Source organism: Haematobia irritans, chromosome 5 (genome assembly GCF_050003625.1).
Source record: "Haematobia irritans isolate KBUSLIRL chromosome 5, ASM5000362v1, whole genome shotgun sequence".
NCBI lineage: Eukaryota > Metazoa > Arthropoda > Insecta > Diptera > Muscidae > Haematobia > Haematobia irritans.
In genome coordinates, this window is record NC_134401.1 from 130,764,990 (window position 1) to 130,792,989 (window position 28,000).

The 28,000-nt window shown below is 30.6% G+C and overlaps 5 protein-coding genes across 5 annotated transcripts in view; 3 read left to right on the forward strand and 2 right to left on the reverse strand.

Moving 5' to 3' along the window:
• Wnt5 (Wnt oncogene analog 5) overlaps positions 1 to 28,000 on the reverse strand; it is a 533,000-nt gene that overhangs the window by 300,219 nt on the left and 204,781 nt on the right. The gene's annotated exons all lie outside the window — the stretch shown is intronic.
• Positions 4,141 to 4,702, reverse strand: LOC142239049 (uncharacterized). Its single transcript, XM_075310814.1, has 2 exons — positions 4,441 to 4,702; positions 4,141 to 4,377 (listed from the first exon to the last, which is right to left on the reverse strand). The coding sequence occupies exons 1-2, from the start codon at positions 4,630 to 4,632 to the stop codon at positions 4,201 to 4,203; spliced, it is 369 nt and encodes a 122-aa protein (XP_075166929.1). The 5' UTR covers positions 4,633 to 4,702; the 3' UTR covers positions 4,141 to 4,200.
• LOC142240350 (uncharacterized) lies at positions 8,438 to 14,976 on the forward strand. The gene is made up of 2 exons (XM_075312058.1): positions 8,438 to 8,677; positions 14,598 to 14,976. Exons 1-2 carry the CDS (start codon positions 8,504 to 8,506, stop codon positions 14,772 to 14,774), a joined length of 351 nt encoding a protein of 116 aa, XP_075168173.1. The 5' UTR covers positions 8,438 to 8,503; the 3' UTR covers positions 14,775 to 14,976.
• On the forward strand, positions 17,737 to 19,687 carry LOC142240349 (uncharacterized). The gene is made up of 2 exons (XM_075312057.1): positions 17,737 to 17,963; positions 19,265 to 19,687. Exons 1-2 carry the CDS (start codon positions 17,796 to 17,798, stop codon positions 19,565 to 19,567), a joined length of 471 nt encoding a protein of 156 aa, XP_075168172.1. The 5' UTR covers positions 17,737 to 17,795; the 3' UTR covers positions 19,568 to 19,687.
• On the forward strand, positions 24,687 to 25,340 carry LOC142240882 (uncharacterized). Its single transcript, XM_075312631.1, has 2 exons — positions 24,687 to 24,882; positions 24,974 to 25,340. Exons 1-2 carry the CDS (start codon positions 24,709 to 24,711, stop codon positions 25,160 to 25,162), a joined length of 363 nt encoding a protein of 120 aa, XP_075168746.1. The 5' UTR covers positions 24,687 to 24,708; the 3' UTR covers positions 25,163 to 25,340.

Here is a 28,000-nt window from a genome sequence, read left to right on the forward strand (position 1 = left end):
TGACAATAATAAATACTTCTCAGTAATTTGTGATGATTATTCTCCAAATGTAATGCAGTTGACCGATAATGGCTTAATAAAATGGAATAAATCATGGCATAATTAACTATAAACATCAACAGAATTGAGCATTTACTTAAAAAATTAAAAAAAAAAAATTAATCTAACGTTGATTCTGAAGATTTTCCATGCATTTCATAATAATGGTGATTTAAATGAATGTAGGTAGTAATTACGAATTTAACTCACTAGTTGTTTCAGTAAGTTTTCTAGTTTAATAATGGAATTAATTTGCAATTCATTCTGAGTTATATGTACATCCAAATTTATATCTCTCCTAATGGATTCGTTATAAACGGCATTATGCATTGTATTCTTTTTATTATTTTCATAAGGTTTAACATATACTGAAGGAAAATATTGTGAGACCAAAGTTTTTTTCGAGTTTTGCTTAGCATAGAATACGCATAACGTTATTTGCCTGGTCCAAGAGTGGATAAACTTACAGTTCATTCGACTTAAAAATGGGTATAATTACATGAAAAATAATTGTGCTGAAAAAAATCCGAAAGATCCAAATTCGTCTCCTAGTATCTCTTCAATTCTCCGTTTCTTTGGCTCGTAATCAATACCAAATTAATTAGTGTAAATACAAAATCCTTGGAACCGGAAAAGCTTTTTTCAGCGTAGAGAACTACGTTCTATACTATTCAAAAACTATCCTTGTATGTACGTATGTGTATACAATGTTCGTTTAATTTAATTTACTTTTTAAGTTCCTATTCAAGTAGTGTCCATCTTACATCATTGATCCATTAGAATCGGTGACAGAAGTACTTATTTTCGAGATTTGGTTACCTGAGGAAATAAGTAGTTCTTTTACAAACTACGAACAAGTGATTACATATTAGGTGATCATATGCTCTTTATACACTATTTATTTCATGGCCGAAGGTATGCCAGAGGTGAAGTACTTTCCACCTAGGACATGCGTATGTAAATGTAATCCGAAGCGATGCCAATTAATAAGTGGTTATTAATTTTTAAATAGGCTTACCTACAAGATTACCGGGTAATGAGAGTTTTTGCTGGGAATTAATGGGTCAGTCACTAAGAGTGTAATGATTACAAAAAAAAATCTCTTATATACCTGAGTTTGAAATATTGCACATTATAAGGATTAGGATAACTTGAAGATATTATATTAAGTTAATTTATCGATTTAAATAGCGATGTTTTGTATACATCAAAGATAATTATGGAAATTCAAAGATGGCTGGTATCAATATAAGAAATTCAACATAATCTCATTTCTTGCGCTGATTCGCCACAAAAAAGAAAATAAAAATGTTGTAAAAAAAACGATCCTTATCTACCACATGGTTCACGTAAATATATAAGGATTTTCTTATAATTATTAATAAATAAAATTTATGTTTTCTTACACAATTTCACAATTATTTTAATATCCACTAAATATGTAAATCACTTACCTGAAAATAAAAGAAAGAGAGTAATAATTAATATATTATTAAAATGTGTAAAAATTTTCATTAAAACAAGTAAGAAAAGTCTAAAGTCGGGCGGAGCCGACTATATTATATCCTTCACCATAATGTAGACAAACATTTGTGTTACCATCTCAACTACTCCAAATTTGCTGGGAGCAATATAAAGGTTTGCCTTTCCAGATACAAATACTTTTAATGGAGACAATTTTTTGTACTTTTACAAAAACTCTAGAATTAAAATTTAAATCGTCTATCGCCCTGGGATGAAACACAATGTTAGTAAAAACAAGTATATACGGCCGTAAGTTCGGCCAGGCCGAAGCTTATGTACCCTCCACCATGGATTGCGTAGAAACTTCTACGGAAGACTGTCATCCACAATCGAATTACTTGGGTTGCGGTAACACTTGCCGATGGCAAGGTATCTTAAAACTTCCTAACACCGTAACCACATAGTCCATACGTGGTATATATTAAACTAAAAAGGTCGATTAAATACCTATATAATTAAGTTTAAAGTTTCTATAGAAATAAAATTTTGACAAAATAAAATTTTTACGACATTTTCTATAGAGTAAAATTTGCAAAAAATTTTCTATAGAAATAAAATTTTGACAAAATTTTCTATAGAAATACGATTTTAACAAAATTTTCTATAGACTTAACATTTTGACAAAATTTTCTATAGAAATAAAATTTTTACTAAATTTTCAAAAGATTTAAAACATTCTCTATAGAATTAAAATTTTGACAACATTTTCTACAGAAATAAAATTTTGCCAAAATTTTCTATAGAAATAAAATTTGACAAAATTTTCTATAGGAATAAAATTTCGACAAATTTTGCTAGATTATTTTTGCTCGAGTGGCAAGAATGATTATGAACCGATATGGACCAATTTTTGTGTGACTGGGGATCGGCTATATATAACTATAGACCGATATGGACCAATTTTGGCATGGTTATTAGCGGCCATATATTAACACCACGTTGCAAATTTAAACCGGATCGGATGAATTTTGCTCGCCCAAGTGGCTCCGGAGTTCAAATCTGGGGATCGGTTTATATAGGGGCTATATATAATTATGGACTGATATGGACCAATTTTTGAATGGTTCTTAGAGACTATATACTAATATCATGTACCAAATTTCAGTCGGATCGGATGAAATTTGCTTCTCTTAGAGGATCCGCAAACCAAATCTGGGAATCGGTTTATATGGGGGCTATATATAATTATCGACCGATATGGACCATTTTTTGCATAGTTGTTAGAGACCATATACTAACACCACGTACCAAATTTCAACCGGATCGGATGAATTTTGCTCCTCTAAGAGGCTCCGGAGTTCAAATCTGGGGATCGGTTTATATGGGGGCTATATTTAATTATGGACCGATGTGGACCAATTTTTGCATGGTTGTTAGAGACTATATAGTAACACCATGTACCAAATTTCAGCCGGATCGGATTAAATTTGCTTCTCTTAGAGCAATCGCAAGCCAAATTTGGGGGTCCGTTTATATGGGGGCTATACGTAAAAGTGGACCGATATAGTCAATTTGCAATACCATCCGACCCACATCAATAACAACTACTTGTGCCAAGTTTCAAGTCGATAGCTTGTTTCGTTCGGAAGTTAGCGTGATTTCAACAGACGGACGGACGGACGGACAGACATGCTCAGATCGACTCAGAATTTCACCAGGACCCAGAATATATATACTTTATGGGGTTTTAGAGCAATATTTCAATGTGTTACAAACGGAATGACAAAGTTAATATACCCCCATCCTATGGTGAAGGGTATAAAAAGTGTCACAATACGAGGAAAAAGTGGCACAGAAATGAAAAACTTATGGCGTTAAGTGGCACATCAAAAACGGTATACATCGCTTGAAACAAGTGCCAAAGGTCCCACTATAAAACGGTAAGAATGCTTTCCAAACGATGGCGTTACGTTTCCGGGTCTTGCTAGCTACGAGTATAAAGAAATCGTGGGATCTGGGTAAAGATGTTCAATAGCCATCTATCGGACCTTACTCATCATGAAAATGATCCGAATTTGTTTCGAAAATCTCAATTGCTATTATATACATTCAGTACTAGCTTATAGTCATGTGATCGGTTCTCTCATAGGGATTGTAATGAGAATAAAAAGACGACTTTTGACTACTTTTAAAATTTGGAAAAGACGGAAAGTCGTCTTTTTAGATTTTTAAAATTGTGATAAGTCGATTATCAAATTTTCTATTTTTGCAAAGGTTGATCTTTAGCGTTTCATCAAATTTGGAAAAATTCACTTATTTTTTTTTTTAATTATGCAAACATTGATTTTTCACGGTTGGATCAAATAAAAAGTACCCTGGAATTTATATGAGTTTGGTCACCACCAAAAGTCGATTTGTTGATTAGAGTGGATTTTTTAAATAAAAAAAATTTTATTAGTTGCTTATTAAGTTTATCAAAAGTCAATTTTGATTTCCAACCATTTTGACCATTCATTAATTTAAAATGTATGTTTGTTGTATATAAGATTGTATATGTAGGTTGTAATTTGTTTTAATGTATTTTTTTTTTATTCTTTTATTCCAATTTAATATTAATAAAAAATTTTATTCAATTAATTATCTTTTTAGCTTTTTATTTTTTTTTTTTAATATAATAACAAAAGAAATAATATTTAATTAACGTCCATATATTACAACAGTGGCATTGAAACCCTTGCCATTGAAGCCTTTAAGAAGGATAGTAGCGTAGGTTCTACCGGGACCTCCAATTTTCAAAAATGATGTAAAACCAGTTTTATTTCGAAAATTATCCAGGGTATGAATGGCAGTGATAAGACGATTATTGGATCGACCCTAAATTTAATAGAAAGATCGAAAATCTTATCTTCATTACTATACGGAAAATTGAAAACTTACCGTAAGAGGAAATTTCACTAAATGCATTGGTAAAACTTGCCTTTGAGCTTTAACTGTAACATTTGAACTATAGATCATACGATCACCTCGTATTCTTTTGCCCCAAAATTCACTACGACTTAAGACCACACTAGTTAAGCTGGTGTAAAGAAGAAACATCAGAAGAATCTTTGTATTGGATCTAAGCGACATTTTTGCTTATAATGCAAACTTCTCAGCAAGTCAATCGGTGAAATGATGAATTGTTACAGGTTTATAAATCTGCTGGTGTTTTATTTTAACAACATGCAATTGCTTGTGGGTTTCGTCAATTTATAGACCTTTTATTAGATTTTTTTTTTTTATAAAAATTGCTCAGAGGGTAAAGACCAAGACAAAGTATTGTAAATGTTGTAGCTTTATGACTAACCTATTGAATTGAGAGGCTATTTTTGTTATTATATCATATAATAGGAATTTATTATGAAGAAAAGTAAATCCTCAAAAGGAGATATTATATCACTTAGAATAAAGGTAGATGTTGGCGCTACTCGTTAGGTTAGGTGGTCTAGGGCTCACTTAGGTGGTCTAAGGCTCACTTCCAATATCCAATATCAATTCCACTATCCAATTCAATTTGCTACTACAAGTGGTGAACTTCTCTCTTATCAATGAGTACTACCCGATTCTATCTTTAGCTCAACAACAATAACAAGGGCTTCCTTCTGATAGCCGAGTCCCAATGGCATTTCACATTGCGGTGAAACCACTTGGAAAGCTTCGGAAAACACTCAGAAATGTCACCAGCTTTACTGAGGGGGGATAACCCACCGCTGATATGATGTTTGCTGTCTGGTTTGATTGAAACCACTGCACCTCGGTGGCTCACGGTTGCCACTCGAGCCAAAAATAATCTACCAAAATATGGAGAATATTTTACCACAAACGCCAAAACAAAATCTTATTTTGTCAAAATTTTATTTCTCTATAACACTTTGTCAAAATTTTATTTCCCTAGAAATTTGTTTGTAAAATTTTATTTCTCTAGAAAATTTTGCCAAAATTGTATTTGTTTAGGCAAAAACTTTTTTTTTGGGAGGTTCAAGTGTAATTCATTTTGGGTTTAGTGAATTACCCAAAATTATTCTGATAAAGGGTGATACGGTAAAAATTTGGTCAATATAAACTTGACGTATTTCTTTCAATTTTGCATTTAAAAAACCTGAACACCACTAATTTTGAAGGTGTGTGTGTAGAATGTTGCTCCTATTTTGATTTTGGAATTCACTCTTCAGTTGTCAAAATGCCGTCCAAGCAAGAAGAGCAGCGTATCAAAAATTTTGCTCGCGCATCGCGAAAATCCGAGCTACTCGCACGCAAAGCTGGCAAAATCGCTAAAAGTTGTCAAATCAACCGTTATAAATGTAATTAAAGTGTTTGGGGAACGTTAGTCGACAGCCAGGAAGTCTGGATCGGGGAGAAATCGAAAACCGGAAGCCGCTGAGACGACAAAGAGAGTTGCCGGTAGTTTCAAGCGAAACCCTAACCTCTCTCTCCGAGATGCCGAAAATAAGCTGGGTGTATCGTCTACAACCGTGCATCGGGCCAAAAAACGAGCCGGACTATCGACTTACAAGAAGATAGTGACTCCAAATCGCGATGATAAACAAAATACGACGACCAAAGCGCGTGTACAGCCTCCGGGACACGACGATGCTGACGAAGTTTGACTGCGTGGTAATGGATGACGAAACCTACGTCAAAGCCGACTACAAGCAGCTTCCGGGACAGGAGTTTTATACGGCAAAAGGAAGGGGAAAGGTAGCAGATATTTTTAAGCACATAAAACTGTCAAAGTTCGCAAAGAAATATCTGGTTTGGCAAGCCATCTGTACCTGTGGCTTGAAAACCAGCATTTTCATAGCTTCCGGGACTGTCAACAAAGAAATTTCTTTCACCAAGAAATTTACTCTTTGAATAAACGTGCAGGTGGTTTCCAAGGACAAGAACCCTCCCAACACGCCAGAGCTCCGCCCAATTGAGAAATACTGGGCTATTGTCAAGCGGAACCTAAAGAAGACCAAAAAAACTGCTAAGGACGAGCAGCAGTTCAAGGCAAACTGGCTTTCTGCGGCGAAGAAGGTGGACAAGGTGGCTGTACAAAATCTGTTGGCAGGTGTCAAGCGTGAGGCCCGGCAATTCGGATTTGGAAAAGCGAAAGCCTAACTCAATATTTTTCCTGAATTTTATACTAATTGAACTTGAAAAAGAAATTTAATTTGATTTTTTTAATTAACGATTTCACCGATTTACACGCGTTTTCCCTTGACCAAATTTTGTCCGTATCACTCTTTAATTGGTTGATAGTTTTGCTGCAAGTTGAGGATGCTGATTAGGAATGTGGTAATTCCATAACTGTCTTCATTCAACCATCTTGCAGTCCACAGGGCTTTGCCAAATAAAATTGACAAGCATAATTTTGCTGTGTGGGTTAAGCTACTCTTGTAATTTAGTCAATGCATCGTTTTGAGCTGAAATAAAAACAACAGTAATAATTTTATTTCTCCATAAAATTTTTTTGTCTATAGAAAATTTTGTCAAAATTTTATTTTATAGAAAATGTTGTCAAAATTTTATTTCTATAGAAAATTTTGTCAAAATATTATTTTATAGAAAATGTTGTCAAAATTTTATTTCTATAGAAAATTTTGTCGGAATTTTATTTCTCTAAAAAATTTTGTCTGAATTTTATTTCTCTAAAAATTTTATCAAAATCTTATTTCTCTAGAAAATGTTGTCAACATTTTATTTCTATAGAAAATTTTGCCAAAATTGTTTTTTTGTCTATAGAAAATTTTATTTGTATAGAAAATTGTGTCAACATTTTTTTGTCTATAGAAAATTTTGTAAAAAAATTATTGGAAAAAAATTGTGTCAAAATTTTATTTCTATAGAAAATATTGTCAAGATTTTATTTTTATAGAATTTTTTTTTCAGCATTTTATTTCTATATAATTTTTTGCAAAATTTTATTTCTCTAATAAATTTTGTCAAAATTTTATTTCTTTAAAAAAATTTGTCAAAACTTTATTTCTATAGAAAATTTTGCCAAAATTTTATTTTTATAGGAAATTTTATCAAAATTTTATTTCTATAAAAAATGTTTTGCAAAATTTTATTTCTATAGAAACTTTTTGCAAAATGTTATTTCCATAGAAAATGTTGTGATGTACTTCTTAATTGGAGAGGAATATTTTGCAAAATCTACCAAAATATCAAGAACTCTACCAATCTACCAAACATGAAAAAATCTACCAGTTTTGCGTAAATTGCCACGTTGATATGATAGAATTCACCCATAGTCAGTCATGGGATTTTGGTCACTTGTAAATAATGTAATGGACGAAAAGAATCCCTATCTTTTACTAGATCAAGCTGTATGGTCCACTAACCGATCGCCACAGATTTATTCCAGTGACAGTTCTTTTTATTGTTTACAAGCCTACAATAGCAGCATGATCTATTGCATTTAGAAGCAAAGTGATTCGCATTGAAATTTAAGCGTGATAGTGATTGCTTTAACATATATTTCGGCTGGAAGACCACAAGTGACTATCGTTAGTAGCCACTTGTGAAAAAATCTTTTGTTTCTCGTAATACTGGCCTTACCGTAATACTGGCAGTGTGGTATTGCATCCAAAAAATTAACAAAAAATACTGTAACATAAAAATTAATTAATAATAAATTTACCCACTTTTTTCACCTAAAAATGTTTAGCTACGCCAATGCAAAATATGCTAAAATTCTATAAAATATGAAAATTTCCCACCTTCAAAGGAATTTAATAAATTCGCGCTAATGGGAAAATACATGTCTACGTCACTTATCAATATTAGACTAGATCTTTGCCCTATATTGCATTTGTAACAAAAAAAAAAAAATCAAATAATCGCCAGCAATTACATGCCTTAATTGAAAACAACCACCAGCTATATAAACCAAAACTTTTAGACAACGAGCAGTTATTGCACTGAAGTACTTCGAATTTCCGAAATATAAATCACTGTGTCATATAATTCAAATATGAAATTTCTTCTGGCTGTTATCCTTTACACCACATTGGCTGCAATGGTTTTTGGTGAAAGTAAAAATTGGGGAGAACGAGCTCCAGGAGACAATGTCGTATTCAGCGAAAATGCGTTAGTTTACGATTCAGATGGTGAATTGCCAACGTATTTTGTGAAATTTCCTAGACCGGTAAGTGTAAACAGTGAAAAAAAAAAAATATTGTCAATATTTTCTCATTAAAATTATAAACAAATTAAAAACCAATTCAATTAAAAATTTAATTGATTCAACAAAAAAGATCGTATACTACATTAATTGTATCAATTAATTTTTTTTTAATTTTATCAATTATCATCATAATTGAAGAAATTTCAAAACAAAAATTAGGTTGAATGAATTCGTGATTAAAATCAAAAATAATTTGACATGACATACCCATGGCTTTACTACACAAAAAAAACAATTTTTATTTTGTCTTTAATGACGAAAGTAATTAATTTAATTAATTTCTTAATTGATATAGCGTCCCAGCAAAAAAAAAAAAATTGGAAGTTCCTCTAAAGGCATAACTTTAAAAGCACTTCCAAAACTGTCTTCCCAAAGATGTTCTTTATTTAAAGTGCGTAGGAAGTTAATTTGAGCCAATTTTTGTATAACTCGCTTTTTTCATATTTTTTTTAATGGGCAAATTTAACTTTTTATACCCACCACCATAGAATGGTGACGGGGGTATAATAAGTTTGTCATTCCGTTTGTAACGCATCGAAATATCGATTTCCGACTATATAAAGTATATATATTCTTGATCAGGGAGAAATTCTAAGACGATATAACGATGTCCGTCTGTCCGTCTGTCTGTCTGTCTGTCTGTCTGTCTGTCTGTTGTAATCACGCTACAGTCTTCAATAATGAAGCAATCGTGCTGAAATTTTGCACAAACTCGTCTTTTGTCTGCAGGCAGGTCAAGTTCGAAGATGGGCTGTATCGGTCCAGGTTTTGATATAGTCCCCATATAAACCGACCTCCCGATTTGGGGTCTTGGGCTTATAGAAACCGTAGTTTTTATCCAATTTGCCTGAAATTTGAAATCTGGAGGTATTTTGTGACCGTAAAGAGGTGTGCCAAAAATGGTGAGTATCGGTCCACGTTTTGGCATAGCCCCCATATAGACCGATCTCCCGATTTTACTTCTTGGGCTTATAGAAACCGCAGTTTTTATTCAATTTACCTGAAATTGGAAATCTAGAGGTATTGTCGGACTACAAATACGTGTGCCGAAAATTGTGAGTATTGGTCCATATTTTGGTATAGCCCCCATATAGACCCATCTCCCGATTTTACTTCTTTGGCTTATAGAAATCGCAGTTTTTATTCAATTTACCGGAAATTGGAAATCTAGAGGTATTGTAGGACCACAAATACGTGTGCCAAAAATTGTGAGTATCGGTCCATATTTTGGTATAGCCCCCATATAGACCGATCTCCCGATTTTACTTCTTGGGCTTATAGAAACCGCAGTTTTTATTCAATTTACCTGAAAATGGAAATCTAGAGGTATTGTAGGACCACAAATACGTGTGCCAAAAATTGTGAGTATCGGTCCATGTTTTGGTATGTTCCCCATATAAAACGACCTCCCGATTTGGGGTCTTGGGCTTATAGAAACCTTATTTTTATCCAATTTGTCTGAAATTGGAAATCTAGAGGTATTTTAGGACCATAAAGAAGTGTGCCGAAAATAGTGAGGATCGGTCCATATTTTGGTATAGCCCCCATATAGACCGATTTCCCGATTTTACTTCTTGGGCTTCTAGAATCCGAAGTTTTTATCCTATTTGCCTGAAATTGGAAATCTAGAGGTATTTTCGGGTCATAAAGAGGTGTGCCGAAAACGGTGAGCATCGGTCCATATTTCAGTATAGCCCCCATAAGAACGATCTCCCGATTTAACTCCTTGGGTTTCTAGAAACCGTAGTTTTTATCTGATTTGCCTGAAATTGTAAATATTCTGGTATTTTAGGCTCACAAAAACGTGTATCGGATTAAGTTTTTATCAGTCCATTTGGTAATGCCTCCGTATAACATAGACCGACTTCACTTCTTGAGGGTGTAGAAGGCGCACTGATGATGAAAATTGCTTGAAACTCAATGTAAAATTTCCAGATTTTACTTCTACAGATTTAAGATTTCAAATCAAGACGTTATTTTATAATTTTCTTGCACACTTACAAGAGATGTTAATGATTCCTCTAAAACTCAAACAAAAATGGTTCTTATAAATCCAGAATCTGATATAGTCCTCATGGATGAAATCTTTAAATTTATCTTCGGGAAGTGTCCTCAAGTCCTCAAGCCCTCCTGAAATTTCAAAGGAAACCCTAATATTTGGTTCATGGTGGTGGGTATTTAAGATTCGGCCCGGCCGAACTTACTGCTGTATATACTTGTTGTTTTTCAAATAGTTTAAAAACAGATTAAGAATTAATCAAATAGTACAAATTGTTTAAATTTTGTCGAAAAAAATCCTGAATCCATTTTAGAAAAATTGCGAATTTTTGAAAATATTTGATATCAAACGTTGCGGACAAGCGTTAGAATGCATTAAAACTTATAAAATATTTTAAAAATTATTTATTTGTCAAAATATCACAAAATTTCTTAATTTACATTCAAAGCACTGAATTCGCATCACACCTTAAGAAGTGATGCAAATTCAGTGCAACGGCTAATAAATGGTCGACATCCGTTCTATGTCAAACCCATGTTAAGTTCATGGCTTCTGAGTCAATTTGGCACCACTTCCGCATCCAAAAAGAACATTTTCACCACTTTTTTGGCGACGATTTTTTAGCTGGGATAAAATGATAATATCCAAGAAAATTAAAAAATTAATTAACCAAGTTAATATAAATTCTTGGTTTTTGGTTTGATTAAAAATGAATGGATTTATTCAATTATCATTTTCGAAATAAATCTAAATAAAAATATATAACAAAATATGTTTTTTTTAATTTAAATTATAGATTATATTTTATTTACACAAAAAAATATTTTTTATTTTGTCTTTACCCACGATAATAATTAATTCAATTAATTTCCTAAAATATAAATATTAATTGCCCTAAATAAAAAATTCATTAAACCAATTAATAAGCATGATTGGTTGTTATTTTGATCAAAAATAAATGGATTTATTCAAATATTTTTTTAATCGAAATCAAAATCCATCACAAATGTTTAATGTTTTTTTTTTTATTTAAATTTTTAATTTAAAAAATTGAGGATATTTTTTACACAGAAAAACAATTTTTATTTTGTCTTTAGTCACGAAAGTAATTAATACAATTAATTTCTTAAAATGATAATATTTAAGACCAATGGCAATTAAAAAACTTAATTAAACTAATTAAAAAATAAATTAACCCAGTCAATTCGAATTATTGTTCTCTATTTTGATTAAAATTCATCAGAAATGTTTAATAACAATTTTTTTTTAAATATAATTAAATTTTTAGTTAACAAAATTTATGATATTTTTTTACACAAAAAACAATTTTTATTTTGGTTTTAGTCACGAAAGTAATTAGTTCAATGAATTTCTTAAAATGATGATATCCAAGACGAATGACATTTAAAAATATTAATTATCCAATTTTTATTTTGATTAAACACGAATGGATTTATTCAATTATTTTTTTTTTTTTAATCGAAATCAAAATCTATTATAAATGTTTAATATTTTTTTTTTTATACCCACCACCATAGAATGGTGACGGGGGTATAATAAGTTTGTCATTCCGTTTGTAACGCATCGAAATATCGATTTCCGACTATATAAAGTATATATATTCTTGATCAGGGAGAAATTCTAAGACGATATAACGATGTCCGTCTGTCCGTCTGTCTGTCTGTCTGTCTGTCTGTCTGTCTGTTGTAATCACGCTACAGTCTTCAATAATGAAGCAATCGCGCTGAAATTTTGCACAAACTCGTCTTTTGTCTGCAGGCAGGTCAAGTTCGAAGATGGGCTATATCGGTCCAGGTTTTGATATAGTCCCCATATAAACCGACCTCCCGATTTGGGGTCTTGGGCTTATAGAAATCGTAGTTTTTATCCAATTTGCCTGAAATTAGAAATGTAGAGGTATTTTATGACCATAAAGGGGTGTGCCAAAAATGGTGAGTATCGGTCCATGTTTTGGTATAGCCCCCATATAGACCGATCTCCCGATTTTACTTCTTGGGCTTATAGAAACCGCAGTTTTTATTCAATTTACCTGAAATTGGAAATCTAGAGGTATTGTAAGACCACAAATACGTGTGCCAAAAATTGTGAGTATCGGACAATATTTTGGTATAGCCCCCATATAGACCGATCTCCCGATTTTACTTCTTGGGCTTATAGAAACCGCAGTTTTTATTCAATTTACCTGAAATTGGAAATCTAGAAGTATTGTAGGACCACAAATACGTATGCCAAAAATTGTGAGTATCGGTCCATGTTTTGGTATGGTCCCCATATAAAAGGACCTCCCGATTTGGGGTTTTGGGCTTATAGAAACCGTAGTTTTTATCCAATTTGTCTGAAATTGGAAATCTAGTGGTATTTTAGGATCATAAAGAGGTGTGCCGAAAATGGTAAGTATCGGTCCATATTTGGTATAGCCCCCATATAGACCGATTTCCAGATTTTAATTCTTGGGCTTCTAGAATCCGAAGTTTTTATCCTATTTGCCTGAAATTGGAAATCTAGTGGTATTTTAGGACCATAAAGAGGTGTGCCGAAAATGGTGAGTATCGGTCCATATTTTGGTATAGCCCCCATATAGACCGATCTCCCGATTTTACTTCTTGGGCTTATAGAAACCGCAGTTTTTATTCAATTTACCTGAAATTGGAAATCTAGAGGTATTGTAGGACCACAAATACGTGTGCCAAAAATTGTGAGTATCGGTCCATGTTTTGGTGTGGTCCCCATATAAAACGACCTCCCGAGTTGGGGTCTGAAATTGGAAATTTATAGGTATTTGAGGACCATAAAGGGGTGTGCCAAAAATGGTGAGTATCGGTCCATGTTTTGGTATAGCCCCCATATAGACCGATATCCCGATTTTACTTCTTGGGTTTCTAGAATCCGTAGTTTTTATGCGATTTGCCTGAAATTGTAAATATTATTTTAGGCTCCCAAAAACGTGTATCGGATTAAGTTTTTATCGGTCCTTTTGGTAATGCCTCCATATAGACCGACTTCATTTCTTGAGGGTATAGAAGGCGCACTGATCATGAAAATTGCTTGAAACTCAATGTAAAATTTTCAGATTTCAGATACTTCTCGGGTGAAAACCTCAGATTTAAGATTTCAAATCAAGACGTTATTTTATAATTTTCTTGCAGAGATGTTAATGATTCCTCTAAAACTCAAACAAAAATGGTTCTTATAAATGCAGAATCTGATATAGTCCTCATAGGTGAAATCTTTAAATTTATCTTCGGGAAGTGTCCTCAAGTCCTCAATCCCTCCTGAAATTTCAAAGGAAACCCTAATATTTGGTTCATGGTGGTGGGTATTTAAGATTCGGCCCGGCCGAACTTGTGCTGTATATACTTGTTTAATTTAGAATTGTAATTAACAAAATTGAGGATACTTTTTACATAAAAAAAATTGTTTTTAATAACGGCTTTAATAACGAAAGTAATTAATTCAATTAATTTCTTAACTGAAATGTCTTAAAATGATAATATCCGACACCAGTGACAATTGAAAACTTAATTGATTGTTTTAATAAATTAATATGGTTTTTTGGTTTTTCTTTTTTATTAAATAATTAAAGGATTTTTTTTTAAAATCGAAATAAAAATCTTTCACAAATGTTAAATTATTTTTTTTTAATACAATTAAATTTTTTATTAAAGAATTGAGAATATTATTCTTTCGCTGTAAGCATACAAATACCAAAGATAATTTATTTTAAAAGGTATTATTTTTATTCTTATAAATAATGCAGCATTTTCCATTAGTAAGCTATAATTTTCATTGCTTGTTTGCCTAAATTTTAATGGGAAATATTTCTTAAATAATTATTTTTAAATATTTTTTCTTTTTGTTTAGGGTGAATACAATGATAAAGTCATCACCGCTGTCAAAGTCGTAGATACAACCGAAAATGGAAATGGTTTTACACCTTTTTTGCAATCTGGAGGTCCAGGTAGCACAAATGTTCAGGTTCTACTCCAAGGTCCCGAAGGAACAGGATTTACTGGCACGGTTGAAGTTTATGGACAGTAACGAAAGCTATTTGAAAGAAATCTATTGAACTGTTTAACTAATATCAAGTGCTTACAATATAAACACAAAAAAAAAAAACACTTTTGGAATTGGAATAAAAATCGATTCTACCCGAAAATTAATTAATGAAAATATTTTAGATATTGTTTCTCAAATTTCTAATACATATAAATAAAATTGAACAACAATTGTGTGAATGAAATATAGTGTGGAACATGAATTTTTAGCCGTTCTTGATTTGTGACCTTGCGAAACTATTTTTATACCATCCACCATAGGATGGGGGTACATTAACTTTATTATTCCGTTTTTAACACATCGAAATATTGCTCTACGACCCCATAAAGTATATATAGTCTGGGTCGTGGTGAAATTCTGAGTCGATCTAAGCATGTCCGTCCGTCCAACCGTCTGTTGAAATCACGCTAATTTCCGCAGGAAACTAGCTATCGACTTGAAACTTGGCACAAGTAGTTGTTATTGATGTAGGTCGGATGGTATTGCACATGGGCCATATCGGACCACTTTTACGTATAGCCCCCATATAAACGGACCCCCAGATTTGGCTTGCGATTGCTCTAAGAGAAGCAAATTTTATCCGATCCGGCTGAAATTTGATACATGGTGTTAGTATATGATCTCTAACAAACATGCAAAAATTGGTCCACATCGGTTCATACAAACAAAAAAAAATTTTTCTGATTCAATCACGAAATTAATTGATCCAATTAATTTTTAATTGAAATGTCTTCAATCACAGAAATGAAAGTATCAATTAAAAATTTAATTGAAGGTCAAAGTTAATTGATCCAATTAAAAAATTAATTGATACTATTATTTTTGAGATTGATTTTTGTTTTAATTAAAAAAATTTGTTGAATCAATTCAATTTTTAATTGAATATTTTTTAAAACTCAATTAAAATTTTAATTGGAAAAATTTTCGTGAAATTTTTTTGTGTGTAGTTATATATAGCCCCCATATAAACCGATCCCCAGATTTGGCTTGCGGAGCCTCTAAGAGAAGCAAATTTCATCCGATCCAGCTAAAATTTGGTACAAGGTGTAAGTATATGGTCTCTAACAACTATGCAAAAATTGGTCCACATCGGTCCATAATTATATATAGCCCCCATATAAACCGATCCCCAGATTTGGTTTCCGGATTCTCTAAGATTGGAATTAGGTTTTTTTCGACAAAATTTAAATGATTCCTACCATTTTATGAATTCTTACTCTGTTTTTAAAAGTATGAAAAACCCAAGTTATAAAAAATTTAACTAAAGAACTTCCTGGGTAGTTAAAATAAAGAACATCATTGGGAGTGCATCTTCTGGAAGTGCTTTTAAAGTTGTGCCTTTGGAAGAACTTCTAATTTTTTTTCTGGGTAGTTATATATAGCCGATCCCCAATTACAAAAAAAAAATGGTCCATATCGGTTGATAATAATGGTTGCCACTCGAACCAAAAATTATCTACCAAAATTTTATTTCTATTCAAAAATTTGTCAAAATTTTATTACAATAAAAATTTTGTCAAATTTTATTTCTATAGAAAATATTGTCAAAATTTTAATTCTATAGAGAATGTTGTCAAAATTTTAATTCTATTGAAAAATTTCTCAAAATTTGATTTCTATAGAAAATTATGTCAAAATATTATTTCTATAGAAAATTTTGCCAAAATTTTATTTCTATAGAAAATTTTGACAAAATTTTATTTCTATAGAAAATTTTGCCAAAATTTTATTTCTATAGAAATTTTGTTAAAATTTTATTTCTACAGAAAATGTTGTCCAAATTTTACTTCTATAGAAAATGTTGTCCAAATTTTATTTAGTCAAAATTTTATTTCTATAGAAAATTTTGCCAAAATTTTATTTCTATAGAAGATTTTGACAAAATTTTATTTCTATAGAAATTTTGTTAAAATTTTATTTCTACAGAAAATGTTGTCCAAATTTTACTTCTATAGAAAATGTTGTCCAAATTTTATTTAGTCAAAATTTTATTTCTATAGAAACTTTTCTCAAAATTTTATTTCTATAGAAAATTTTTTCAAACTTAATTATATACGTATTTAATCGGCCTTTTTAGTTTAATATATACCGCCTATGGTATATATTATTTTAGAACCGCAATTTAGAACCGCAACCCAAATAATTCGATTGTGGATGTCTTCAGAAGAAGTTTCTACGCAATCCATGGTGGAGGGTACATAAGCTTCGGCCTGGCGAACTTACGGCCGTATATACTTTTGCTATACCCTCCACCATAGGATGGGGGTTATTTTGACTTTGTCAATTCGTTTGTAACATATCGAAATATTGCTCTAAGACCCCATAAAGTATATATATTCTGGATAGTGGTGAAATGCTGAGTCGATCTAAGCATGTCCGTCCGTCTGTTGAAATCACGCTAACTTCCGAACGAAACAAGCTATCGACTTGAAACTTGGCACAAGTAGTTGTTATTGATGTAGGTCGGACGGTATATTTAAGCTAGACTATATTTAAAGCTAGACAAGTCCCTAAAAATGCTTTATTTTGAAGGAATCCACTCGGAATGAATGACTTTGTATCGAGATTTTTTTTTTGGAGTTTGCTTTGGGATTTCTACTTTGGGAAACATATTTAATAAGATAAGAAACATTTATTTGGAAGAGAATAATACAAATATTTATGTTTATGCTACAGATCCTTCTTATACGTTCAAACTCAAAAACACCAACTTCAATCTTTAATATGGCTAACCGATCCAATCTTCAAATTGCGGTATAAAAACTCACACGACTCCTATTAATATGATCAAATGTCATAGTAATGTGATTGCCAATTTTAAATTACATATGTAACAAAGATGTGCTTATACACTCATCTCAATAAAACCCCAAAACCACTTTGTTGTTGGGTTTTCTATATCAGTTTGCTATAAAAAGTGATTTAATTTTGAATTTATAGATTAGTCTTGATTCATAGGCGAAGTATCGATATCGAGAAGCCAAGACGAATATTTAACGGAAAATGAAGCATATAATATTATTTGGATTATTTGCCGGAGTAATCTCCATTGCTGTAGCTGAAGATATAATTTTGGGTACAATTAATCCTGAAGACAAGATTGTTTACAGTCAAAAAATTGCTGTACAAAAAGCCGAAGGAAGAGTTCAGGAATCTCTGGTTACATATAATGTAAGTTGATGAAGGTTTACAAAAGATTAAATGATCGCTTCAAACATATTTCGATTGCATAACACAATGGTATTTTTGGATGGAGAACATGTAACATGTTTGTCGCAACTATGTTATTTTCTCGGAAATTATATATGTGATTACGGCAAGCAAGTTTATATTTGACGTGAAAATTATATCTTTGCGATAAAAATGTTTCCCGCTTAAAAATAGCATTTTTGGACGGATAACATGTAACATGTTTGTCGCAACTATGTTATTTTCTCGGAAATTATATTAGTGATTACGGCAAGCAAGTTTATGTTTGACGTGAATATTATATCTTTGCGATAAAAATGTTTCCCTTTCTAAAAAAGCATAACGATCTTGAAACATCTTTAAGTTGATCATATACATTATCAGCATGAACAATCTTCGTTGGAGATAATAGTCCCAATGGAGGTCAGAAATTGGGTATTATTTGCCTTTAAAGGAATACATTTTATAATAAAATAAGAGGAGCCATTGGACTGAATAGTCTAAGTGAGCCTGAATCTTAATCGGGCTGCCACTTTAACCTAAGAGGAGCCATTGATTGTATGAAGATATTGTTGGTCTAAAATTTCGGAACCGTAAAAAGAAGAAAATATTTTCGTAAATATCTTTTGAATGTCGGTAAAATTCATTTTTGCCATTAAATTCATTTCCTTTGCCCTTAACTTAGCAAAATAGATTTCAGTCACAATTTGTTTTAGTCGAAGAAAAAACTAAAAAACCGAAAGTTTACACAATGGAGTTCTGTGGCAAAAATATTTATATTTCCTGCCATAGAGTTCATGTTCATAAAACATTTAAAATAATTTTTTTCTCGGAAACGAAATTTCCCCTTAATCATGTTTTCATATTTTTTTTCTTTGGAGCCAACTAAAACTTGTTGGGAACAAATGTGACAATTTACAAAAAAAAAAAACAAATTTTCTCGGAAACGAAATTTTACTCTTAATCATGTTTTTATTTTGTTTTTTGTTTTTTTTTTGTATTTCTAATGGAGACCCTACACACAAAAAAATAATTCTTTCTTCCAAAACAAAGTTTTAGACTAACAAAGTTATCATTTCTTGATAAAGTTGTCTCCTTGAAAAGATAAAAAAAAAAATGATTTATTAAATACAAATAAATGTAGAATTTTCCGTAACGAATTTTGTTTAGCCCAGATTTTAATTTTAACAACAAATTAAACTACGTTTCGGAGAAACGAAATTAATATTTAGTGTGTAGAGTCAATAAAATGAAATGAATGTTTTTTCTTTATCGTCAAATAGCCTTGGTTTATAAAACCTATAATAACTGCAGTTAAAGTGGAAAATATTCGAAAAGACAAAAATTTGGATGAAGAGCCTACAATGGAAGTTATTAATGGAGGCATAGGGGAAACTTCAATAAAGTTACGGGTAAAAACTAAAAAATCCAAAGGTATGCGAGTCGAAGTCAAAATCTATGGAAAATATTCCGATACTGTTGATAAGAAACTGACAACTCTGCAAAGGAAATTCGAGGAGAAAGATATTTCCACGAAACTTAATAATTTTGAGAAAAAACTCTTGAAATCATCAAAGAAATATTGAATAGCAGAATAGAGTTTATGCCGATATTGAATGAGATGTAAAGAAAAAATTTCAATAAAAAAAACTATCCACAATATATATGTAACATTAATAAATAAAAAAAAATAAATAAAAAAATAATTTTAATTGTATCTTTTATTATATTTAAGCACCGACCAAATCGAATCTAACTATACAGGGTACCTGATATTTAATGCAATAAAGCAAAGCGCATTATATTTTTCTTTAAATTTTTTTTAATTCAATGTTCATAAGCACACATTTTTAGAAATAACATCAATTGTAGAATCAGTTTAGATTTGTTCGAATATTAAAAATCCAAATTAAAACAAGTATATACGGCCGTAAGTTCGGCCAGGCCGAAGCTTATGTACCCTCCACCATGGATTGCGTAGAAACTTCTACTGAAGACTGTCATCCACAATCGAATTTCTTGGGTTGCGGTAACAATTGCCGATGGCAAGGTATCTTAGAACTTCCTAACACCGTAATACATACCACATAGTCCATACATGGTATATATTAAACTAAAAAAAATCCGATCAAAAACGTATATAATTAAGTTTAAAGTTTCTATAGAAATAAAATTTTGACAAAATTTTCTATAGAAATAAAATTTGGATAAAATTTTCTATAGAAACAAAATTCTGACAAAATTTTCTATAGAAATAAAATTTTGACAAAATTTTCTATAGAAATAAAATTTTGACCAAATGTTCTATAGAAATAAAATATTGACAAAATTTTCTATAGAAATAACATTTTGACAATGTTTTCTATAAAAATAAAATTTTGGTAGATTATTTTTGGCTCGAATGGCAACCATGATTATGAACCGATAATGACCAATTTTTGTGTGATTGGGGATCGCCTATATATAACTTTAGACTGATATGGACCAATTTTGGCATGGTTATTAGCGGCCTTATACTAACACCACGTTGCAAATTTCATTATATAATTATAGGCGGATATGGACCAATTCTTGCGTTTTTATTGGAGACAACATTCTAACACCACGTTCCAAATTTCAGCCGGATCGGATGAAATTTGCTTCTCTTAGAGCAATCGCAAGACAACTTTGGGGGTCTATTTTTATACCCTGCTCCACACTGTGGAACAGGGTATTATAAGTTAGTGCATATGTTTGCAACACCCAGAAGGAGACGAGATAGACACATGGTGTCTTTGGCAAAAATGCTCAGGGTGGGTTCCTGAGTCGATATAGCGATGTCCGTCTGTCCGTCTGTCCGTCTGTCCGTCTGTCCGTGAACACATTTTTGTAATCAAAGTCTAGGTCGCAGTTTTAGTCCAATCGACTTCAAATTTGGCACAAGTATGTGTTTTGGCTCAGAATAGATCCCTATTGATTTTCGAAGAAATCGGTTCAGATTTAGATATAGCTCCCATATATATATTTCGCCTGATATGGTCTTATATGGCCCCAGAAGCCAGAGTTTTACCCTAATTTGCTTAAAATTTTGCACAAGAAGAACAATTAGTACTATAGTCAAGTGTGCCAAATTTTATTGAAATCGGTTCAGATTTAGATATAGCTCCCATATATATCTTTCGCCCGATATGGACTAATATGGTCCTAAAAGCTAAAGTTTTGACCCAATTTGGTTGAAATTTTGCACAGGGAGTAGATTTAGCATTCTAGCTATGCGTGCCAAATTTCATTGAAATCGGTTCAGATTTATATATAGCTCCCATATATAGCTTTCGCCCGATTTACACTCATATGACCACAGAGGCAAATTTTTTGCTCCGATTTAGTTGAAATTTTGCACAAGGAGTAGATTTAGCTTTGTAGCTATGTATGCCAAATTTGGTTGAAATCGGTTCAGATTTAGATATAGCTCCCATATATATCTTTCGCCCGATATGCACTTATATGGACCCAGAAGACAGAGTTTTATCCCGATTAGCTTGAAATTTTGCACAAGGAGCACAATTGGTAGTATAGTCATGTGTGCCAAATTTGATTGAAATCGGTTCAGATTTAGATATAGCTTCCATATATATTTTTCGCCCGATATGGACTTATATGGCCCAGAAGCCTGAGTTTTGGCCCAATTTGGTTAAAATTTTGCACAGGGAGTAGATTTAGCATTCTAGCTATGCGTGCCAAATTTGGTTGAAATCGGTTAAGATTTAGATATAGCTCCCATATATATGTTTTTCTGATTTCGACAAAAATGGTCAAAATACCAACATTTTCCTTGTAAAATCGCCACTGCTTAGTCGAAAAGTTGTAAAACTCACTCTAATTTTCCTAAACTTGTAATACATATATATCGAGCGATAAATCATAAATAAACTTTTGCGAAGTTTCCTTAAAATTGCTTCAGATTTAAATGTTTCCCATATTTTTTTTTACTAAAATAGTGTTCCACCCTAGTGCATTAGCCAACTTAAATTTTGAGTCTATAGATTTTATAAAAGTCTATCAAATTCTGTCCAAATCAAGTGATATTTAAATGTATGTATTTGGGGCGAACCTTTATATAGCACCCAACACATTTGACGGAAGTGATATGGTATCGAAAATTTAGATCTACAAAGTGGTGCAGGGTATAATATAGTCGGTTCCGCCCGACTTTAGACTTTCCTTACTTGTTTTTTTTAATTTCAAAAAAAAAAAAAAAAACAAGTATATACGGCCGTAAGTTCGGCCAGGCCGAAGCTTATGTACCCTCCACCATGGATTGCGTAACATAGAAACATCTACTGAAGACTGTCATCCGATGGCCGATTAAATACGTATATAATTAAGTTTGACAAAATCTTCTATAGAAATAAAATTTTGACAAAATTTTCTATAGAAATAAAATTTTGACAAAATTTTCTATAGAAATAAAATTTTGACAAAATTTTCTATAGAAATAAAATTTTGCTAGATTATTTTTGACTCGAATCACATCCATGATTATGAACCTATATGGGCCAATTTTTGTGTGATTGGGGATCGGCTATATATGTAACTATAGACCGATATGGACCAATTTTGGCATGGTTATTAGCGGCCATATACTAACACCACGTTGCAAATTTCAACCGGATCGGATGAATTTTGCTCCTCTATGAGGCTCCGGAGATCAAATCTGGGGAACGGTTTATATGGGGGCTATATATAATTATGGACCGATACGGACCAATTCTTGCGTGTTTGTTGGAGACAACATTCTAACATCACGTTCCAAATTTCAACCGGATCGGATGAATTTTGCTCCTCTAAGTGGCTCCGGAGGTCAAATCTGGGGATCGGTTTATATGGGGGCTATATATAATTATGGGCCGATGTGGACCAATTTTTGGATGGTCATTAGAGAACATACACAGTCTCACACAAGTTTACATACGATTAAAGAATTTGTATTTTATTGAAATAATAAAATATTATAAACTATGCATATACATGCTTTAATTTTTGTAAAATAATTTGAAAACATAGTATTTGTTAATTTTTAACAATATTTTTTTAGTGTGGTTTATAAAAAACAACAAGAAAGATGTTTGGTTAGTAGGTTAAAAACTCAGGGGTATGTAAACTTGTGTAAGACTGTGTATACCAACACCATGTATCAAATTTCAGCGGGATCGGATGAAATTTGCCTCTCTTAGAGGCTCCGCAAGCCAAATCTGGGGATCGGTTTATATGGGGGCTATATATAATTATGGATCGATGTGGACCACTTTCTGGATGGTTGTTAAAGGCCATATACTAACACCATGTAATAAATTTCAGCCGGATGGGATGAAATTTGCTTCTCTTAGAGCAATCGCAAGCCAAATTTGGGGGTCCGTTTGTATGGGGGCTATACGTAAAAGTGGACCGATATGGACCAATTTTTGCATGGTTGTTAGAGATCATATACTAACACCATGTACCAAATTTCAGCCGGATGGGATGAAATTTTCTTCTCTTAGAGCAATCGCAAGCCAAATTTGGGGGTCCGTTTATATGGGGGCTATACGTAAAAGTGGACCGATATGGCCCATTTGCAATACTATCCGACCTACATCAATAACAACTACCTGTGCCAAGTTTCAAGTCGATAGCATGTTTCGTTCGGAAGTTAGCGTGATTTCAAAAGACGGACGGACGGACGGACATGTTCAGATCGACTCAGAATTTCACCAAGACCCAGAATATATATATATATATACTTTATGGGGTCTTAGAGCAATATTTCGATGTGTTACAAACGGAATGACAAAGTTAATATACCCCCATCCTATGGTGGAGGGTATAAAAAAATAAAATAAAACCAAAGATCCTAAATCCTCAAAATAAATCTTAGCCTATATTTGAAGCGTTTTTATCTTAAATCTAAAGATTCAATATTTCAGGTAATTTAAGGATAATTTCTTAAATGTGTTTCTTTTTTAAATTGCGCACATAAATAATTTTTTAGTTTAGGGACAGACACCTCCTGAAAATAAGTCTAAGGCTATATTTGAAGCGTTTTTATCTTAAATCTAAAGATTCAATATTTCAGTTAATTTAAGGGCGATTTCTTTATATCAAAAATGTGTATCTTTACTTTAAAAAATCTTTAAGACAAAATCGCCTTAGTTCAAAGACATACGTCTTTCACGAAGGGATGCAAATTTCACAATTTGAGTCCTAAATTCAATATTTTTTTTTCAATCAAAGGTTATAAACTTGTTTTTGTAAATTAAAATGTCTTTATTTTAAAGAAATTTGTCCCTTATATTTTGTAAATTGCGCATACTAAAATGTAGGTTGTGTAATCTTTAATATCACATAAATATATATATATATATATATATATATATATATATATATATATATATATATATATATATATATATATATATATATATATATATATATATATATATATATATATATATATATATATATATATATATATATATATATATATATATATATATATATTTTCAGTTTAGGGACAGACATCTACGTGTACTGCAACTGAGGGTTCTTAGTCACTGAATACCTCAAAACCGCACTTTTATTTATTTTTATATTGCGATTCTATATAAATAATGACCCTCCAGAAACTTAAACGAATTAGATATAAACTTAGAACTACTAAGAGCTCACTTATTCCTGAACTAAAACAAAAAAAAATAATAATAATAACAATATGAAACTTTTAATATTTTTTGGATTGTTAGCTGTAGCTGCTGCGGTTTCTGTATCAAAAACTAGAGATATTATATTGGGTAATGTGGGACCCAAGGATGTGCTGGTTTATAGACAAAAAATATCTATGGCAAAACGAGATGGCGAAATACAAAGGAGAATAATACGTTTTTTTGTAATTTGAATTAATATTTTGTACTTCGTATATCAAACATTTAAAATTTATTTTCTTATTACTTTATTATCCATTTACTTCATAATTCAAGCCATGGTATGCTACAGCGCCAATAACAGGAGTTATAGTGAAAAATATGGTATTGAAAAAGGAAGTCAATCAAACACCTAAAGTTGAAATTCTACGAGGAGGATTGGGTACAGAGTCAATAAAATTACGCTTAAGTTCTCAGAAATCCCAAGGAATGCATGTTGAAGTTAGAATTTATGCCAAATATTAGAGTGGACGTGAATGACACGAGAACTTCGAGACTATTCGATAAGAGATTGGTAGAGTTCTAAATTATAAAAAAGAAGAGGAGAGTCGAAGTATTTTCAACTAAACTATCGAATAAATGTACTAATGCAATATATAGAATTTAAGAAAATATTAAATAGTACTGAATAACTACACGCAAAAAAAAAGTATTTCCTTATAAACGACATTTTAGACCAAAGAACATTGTTTCCCATTTCTACATGTTTGGTTGAAAGAACAAAACTCTGTAACAAAGCAAATATATTTACAACGCCCGTCTAAAATACTTCTATATCTCTTCTAGATAAATAAATCGATAAAATTTGCACTTTCTAGAAGTCCAAAAGTCCAATATCACTGTAGCTGTAGCATGATTACAACAGACAGATAGACGGATATGATTATACTGTCTCAGAATTTTTTACTGAGTAAGAGTTTGTATACTTTAATAAACGGAAATCCATATCTCGATGTGGTACCAACGGAATGACAGACTTATTATAACCCCATCACCTTTCTATTGTGGTGGCTTAAAATACTCCCTTTAAGATCGTCATTTTGCTAGCAATGTAATATTCGATCTACGAATTAATTGTCAATATTTCTTCGATTTAATCCTAATAAGAATAGAATCATATCAATTATTCGATTACTTGGATGGCCACAATTAAGCGATTAAACCAAAAACATACAAATGCGACCTTATAAAAAGTCATAAAATTACCAGGACATATTTCGAAGAATTGACTTACCAGCTCAAATCCTTTCAAATATAGCAAACAGTTAACATACGATAAACGATGTGGTATCATGGTTGCCACTCATGCAAAAAATAATCTACCAAAATTTTAAAAAATTATTACCAAAAATCAGCCAAATTAAAAAAGCTTATTTTAAAGTTTTTGATAGAATTTTATTTCTATAGAAAATTTTGTCAAAATTTTATTTTTATAGAACATTTTCTCAAAATTTTATTTCTACTGAAAATTTTGTCCGAAATCTTATTACAATAGAAACTTTTGTCAAAATATTATTTCTATAGAAAATTTTGATAAAATGTTATTTCTATAGAAAATTTTTGCAAAAGTTTGTATCTATAGAAAATTTTTGCAAAAGTTTATTTCTATAGAAATTGTTGTCAAAATTTTATATCAATAGATTTTTTTTTTTAATTTTATTTCAATTGAACATATTTTCAAGATTTTATTTCCGTAGAAAATTTTGTCAAAATTTTATTTCTATAGAAAATTTTGTCAAAATTTTAATTCTACTGAAAATTTTGTCCGAAATCTTATTACAATAGAAAATTTTGTCAAAATATTATTTCTATAGAAAATTTTGTTAAAATGTTATTTCTATAGAAAATTTTTGCAAAAGTTTGTATCTATCGAAAATTTTTGCAAAAGTTTATTTCTATAGAAATTATATATAATTATATATAATTTATATTTCTATAGAAATTATATATATAGAATATGTCAAATGTTTATTCCTATAGAAATTTTATTTGTGTAAAAACTCTTGTCAAAATTTTATTTTTATAGAAAATTTTCTCACAATTTTATTTCCATAGAAAATTTTTGCAAAAGTTTGTATCTATCGAAAATTTTTGCAAAAGTTTATTTCTATAGAAATTATATATAATTATATATATTTTATATTTCTATAGAAATTATATATCATTATATATAATTTATATTTCTATAGAAATTATATATATAGAATATGTCAAATGTTTATTCCTATAGAAATTTTATTTGTGTAAAAACTCTTGTCAAAATTTTATTTTTATAGAAAATTTTCTCACAATTTTATTTCCATAGAAAATTTTGTCAAAATTTTATTCCATAGATAATTTTGTCAAAATTTTATATCTATAGAAAATTTTGTCAAAATTGTATTTCTATAGAAATTTTTGTCAAAATTTTATTTCGATAGAAAAATTTTTTTAAATTTTATTTATATAGAAATTTTTGTGGAAATTTAATTTCTATAGAAAATTTTGTCAAAATTTTATATCAATAGAAAATTTTGTTAAAATTTTATTACTACAGACATTTTTTTCAAAATTTTATTCCTATAGAAAATTTTGACCGAAATGTTATTTCTCAAAAAATTTTTTTGTCAAACTTTTATTTCAATAGAAAATTTTGTTAAAATTTTATTTCTACTGAAAATTTTGTCAAAATTTTATTTCTATAGAAAATTTTGTCCGAAATTTTATTTGTGTAAAAACTTTTATCAAAATTGTATTTTTATAGAAAGTTTTCTCAAAACTTTACTTCTATAGAAAATGTTGTCAAAATTTTATATCAATAGAAAATTTTTTCAAAATTTGATTTCTATAGAAAATTTTTTGTCAAATTTTATTTTTATAGAAAGTTTTCTCAAAACTTTATTTCTATAGAAAATTTTGTCAAAATTTTATATCAATAAAAATTTTTGTTAAAATTTTATTTCTACTGAAAATTTTGTCAAAATTTTATTTCTATAGAAAAGTTTGTCCGAAATTTTATTTGTGTAAAAACTTTTATTAAAATTTTATTTCTATAGAGAGTTTTCTCAAAACTTTATTTCTATAGAAAATTTTGTCAAAATTTTATATCAATAGAAAATTTTTTCAAAATTTGATTTCTATAGAAAATTTTTTGTCAAATTTTATTTTTATAGAAAGTTTTTCAAAACTTTATTTCTATAGAAAATTTTGTCAAAATTTTATATCAATAGAAAAATTTTTTATAATTTGATTTCTATAGAAAATTTTGTCAACATTTTATTTCTATAGAAAATTTTGTCAACATTTTATTTTCTATAGACAATT